The 4,066-nt window shown below is 46.1% G+C and overlaps 1 protein-coding gene across 1 annotated transcript in view; it reads left to right on the top strand.

The window, feature by feature from the left end:
- LOC107284436 (aquaporin-3-like) overlaps positions 1–4,066 on the top strand; it is a 28,080-nt gene that overhangs the window by 21,274 nt on the left and 2,740 nt on the right. Inside the window, exons 4-5 of the mRNA XM_015812496.1 lie at positions 2,404–2,522; positions 3,585–3,802. Of these exons, the coding sequence (XP_015667982.1) occupies positions 2,404–2,522; positions 3,585–3,802 (337 nt within the window). The remainder of the gene's footprint in view (positions 1–2,403; positions 2,523–3,584; positions 3,803–4,066) is intronic.

The following is a 4,066-nucleotide window of genomic DNA, read 5'->3' as shown; positions in this document are numbered from 1 at the left end:
GGAATTAGCACAGGTAGTCCTGGACTTACGACCACAATTGAGCCCAAAATTTCCGTGGTTAAGCAAGGCAGTTGTTAAGTGAGTTTTGCCCCCTTTTTACAACCTTTCTTGCCACAGTTGTTAAGGGAAGGCCTGCGGTTGTGACATTAGTAACACGGTTGTTAAGTGAATCCAGGTTCCCCCTTGACTTGGCTGGTCAGAAGGTCACAAAAGGGGATCACGTGATCCTGGGACACTGCAACCATCACAAGTACATGCCAGTTGCCGAGCCTCTGGATTTTGATCACGTGACCACAGGGATGCTGCCACGGTCGTAAGTGTGAAAATGGTCCTAAGTCACTTTACTTAGTGCCATTGTAACTTCAAACGGTCACTAAACGAATGAATTGCAGCATCCCCGGGGTCAAGTGATCCAAATTTGGGCGCTTGGCAACTAACATGTATTTATGATGACGGTTGCACTGTCCTGCGATCATGTGATTCCCTTTTGCGACCGTCTCATATTTATGACGGTTGCAGCGTCCCTCAGGGTCACGTGACCCCCTTTTGCAACCTTCTGACAAGCGAGGTCAACGGGGGAAAAAGCCAGTTTCACTTCCCAAACTGTGTGACTAATTTAACAACTGCAGTATTTCACTTAGCAACGGTGGCAGGAAAGGTCGTAAAAACGGGGCAAAACTCACTTAACAAGGGTTTCACTTAACGACATAAATTTTGGGCTCAGTTGTGGCCGTAAGGCAAGGGCTATCTCCACATCTCTGCGGAAAGACAGCAGAGCAATGTTATCCAATGGATGATACATTAGCTTGGAACGTGCTCCACCAGGGCTTGAAAATTATAATATAAATGTGCTGAAGGCATGAGGTGTTTTTGCGCTGGCCATGAAAAAGAGCTGATGAAAGGACGCTCCTTAAGCCCTCGGTAATTTCACAGATTTTGTGATCAGTCCATGATCCCCTAATGAGAGAGTTACCTAATCCAACTCTAAAGAGATTACAACAACGATCAAGGTCTCGACAAAGAGGCCCCATCCACAGAAGTGTCTCCAGGGGCTTATTAGATCACAATATATCAGTTGGCAAGTCACAATACGGTGCCGGAGTTTAGGCAATGGGTCTCTTAAGCGTGAATCTGATCACGTCTCCATCTTTTGACAAGGCAAAGTTGGCTTGCTTCCACGTTCCTGAAGACTATCCAGATATTTCATGTCATCCTCTGAAGACAGGGAGGCCTATCTTAATGTGATACACCTCCCCATTAAAATGGAGAGCTAGCATCCTGGAGTAACGTTGAGTCGATCCCCCTGGTTTCAGTCCCTTTCTCCTACTTGTGGGATCGACTGGGAATGAGCATCAGGCCCAGATTAGCTGAAAAAACTCAAACAAACAAATAAATAAACAGAGAGCAAAATCTACTCCGTGCCAGCACTGATGATGTTGTGTAGTTGGGTCATGAAATGTCTGCAAGAAAATAACCAAGATTAGAGATCACCAAGGACCCCACAGTCCTCCTCCTCCTCCTCCTCCTCCTCCTCCTCACACACCCCTCCTTTCTAACACTGATGAAGTTACTTAGTTAGGTTATGAAATGTCTGTAACTAAACAAGTAAGTTCAGAGAGCACCAAGGACACCACAGTCCTCCTCTTCCTCCTCCTCCTCCCTGCCAACCTTACTCCCTGCCAACCCTACTCCCTCTAACACTGAAGATGTTACCTAGTCAGGTTATGAAAGATCTGCAAGGAAACAACGAAGTTCAGAGAACGTCAAGGACCTCACAGTGCTCTTCCTCCTTCTCCTTCTCCTCCTCCTCTTCCCCCTCCTTCCCCCCTGCCAACCCCACTTCCTTCTCACACAGATGATGTTACCTAGTTAGGTTATGAAACATCTGCAAGAAAACCACCAAGCTCAGCGAGCACCCAGGACCCCACCGTTAAACCCTGAGCTACAAAGATTCTCTTCTGTTGAAACAAGAGCATTTCCTGCAAAGTTCCTGTCTTCTTAGCATAGGCTAGAAGAAAGAAATGTTGAATTTGTGGTCCATCTAAGCTGCTTGTGTCAAGTCTTGCGGCACTATCAGCTTTGTTGATCCTGGTGGACATCAAAAGACACCTTTGTTCAACAGGGAAAGGTTTAAAACTCCTCATGATGATGGAAACAGTAAAAAGCTGAATTATCTTCAGGGGTGTTGCCCTGCCCGGGGACATCTGATAGGGGGGTCAAGAAAGGTCAAGATGGGGACTGCAACTGCACGATCAAAGATCTGACCGTTTTTTTTAACCTGCGTTGTACATGTGATACCTGTGAAAAGGAGGCATGGCTTTGATTGAGCTTCTTTTTGGGGGCGATTGGGAAGGAATTCTGGGTGGTTTCCTTCAATTCTCTGTTTTGATCCCCTTTTTCTAGATGCCATCTGGGCCTTCGGTGGAAACCAACTCTTTGTAGTGGGTTCCAATGGGACGGCTGGCATCTTTGCCACCTATCCATCAGAACACTTGAATTCCGTCAATGGATTTTTTGACCAGGTAAGACACAAATGTCCAGACTCAACACAATCATATTTGGGGTATATTAAGCAAAACCTAGTTTATGAAAAGAAAAACTAGGGATGATATGATAGCAGTGTTGCAATATTTGAGGGGCTGCCCTAAAGAACAGAACAGAACAGAACAGAATAGAATATGGAATGGGAATAGAATAGAATACAAAATATGGAATAGAATAGAATAGAGTTGGAAGGGGCCTTGGAGGTCTTCTAGTCCAGCCCCCTGCTCGAGCAGGAGAACCTATACCATTTCAGACAAATGACTGTCTAGTCTCTTCTTAAAAATTGCCAGTGATGGAGCACCCACGATTTCTGAAGGCAAGCTGTTCCACTGGTTAATTATCCTCACTGTTAGGAAGTTTCTCCTTAATTCCAGGTTGCTTCTCTCTTTGGTCAGTTTCCAACCGTTGTTTCTTGTCTTGCCCTCTGGTAAAGAAGAAGAAGAAGAAGAGGAGGGTCAACCTCTTCTCCAAAACTCCTGAAGGCAGGACAAGAAGCAACGGATGGAAACTAATCAAGGAGAGAACCAACCTAGAATTAAGAAGAAATTTTGTAACAGTGAGAACAATTAATCAGTGGAACGGCTTTCCTTCAGACGTTCTAGGTGCTCCAACACTGGAGGTTTTTCAGATTGGACATCCTTTGTCTGAAACGGTATAGGGTTTCCTGCCCGAGCATCGGGTTGGACTAGAAGACCTCCAAGGTCCCTTCCACCTCTGTTATTCTGTTAAGCCTCAGTCTCTTGAGATGACTGTAATGTTGAGACAGGTAGAAGAGAAGAAGACCACAAACAGCATCATGGTGGATGGATGGTGATAGAGGGGACACCTGAAGGGCAGGTTGGGGACAGATCGTTCTTGAGAAGGTCTAACTGTGTGTTATAAGGTCTCCTGTCTTGGGCAGTAGGTTGGACTAGAAGACCTCCAAGGCCCCTTCCATTTTGGGTCATTGTCAAGACACTCAAGATTTATCAAAGCGACTTCCTATTTCTTTGAGGAACACATGTTTTAATCTCCTTCTTTCTACCCTTCTTCCTTCTTAGTTCATTGGCACTGCAGCACTGATAGTGTGTGTGCTGGCCATTGTGGATCCTCACAACAACCCTGTGCCGAGAGGCTTGGAGGCCTTCACAGTTGGCTTCGTCATCTTGGTTATTGGGACGTCCATGGGCTTCAATTCTGGTTACGCCGTCAACCCAGCTCGAGATTTTGGGCCCCGCCTCTTCACCGCCATTGCTGGCTGGGGCACCGAAGTTTTCACGTAAGTAGCCTTCGTGTCTGGTCTATTGACTGAACTTTGAGCAGGGTGTTCGACTAGAAGACCTACAAGATCCCTTTCAACTCTTCTGTTCTTCTATTTTTCACTAAAACCTATGAAAAACGGTTGCAGGATTTGGGTTTGGCTAGTCCAGGGACAGGTAACCTTGGCTCTTTTATGACTCGTGGACTTCAACTCCCAGAATTCCTGAGCCAGCATGGCTCAGCTTGGAAACCTCTCCCTTTCCCCTCAGCATGGCTGGCTCAG

Source organism: Protobothrops mucrosquamatus, unplaced genomic scaffold, assembly GCF_001527695.2.
Source record: "Protobothrops mucrosquamatus isolate PMUCROS unplaced genomic scaffold, P.Mucros_1.0 scaffold_61, whole genome shotgun sequence".
Lineage (NCBI taxonomy): Eukaryota > Metazoa > Chordata > Lepidosauria > Squamata > Viperidae > Protobothrops > Protobothrops mucrosquamatus.
This window is presented reverse-complemented; position numbering and strand designations above follow the sequence as displayed.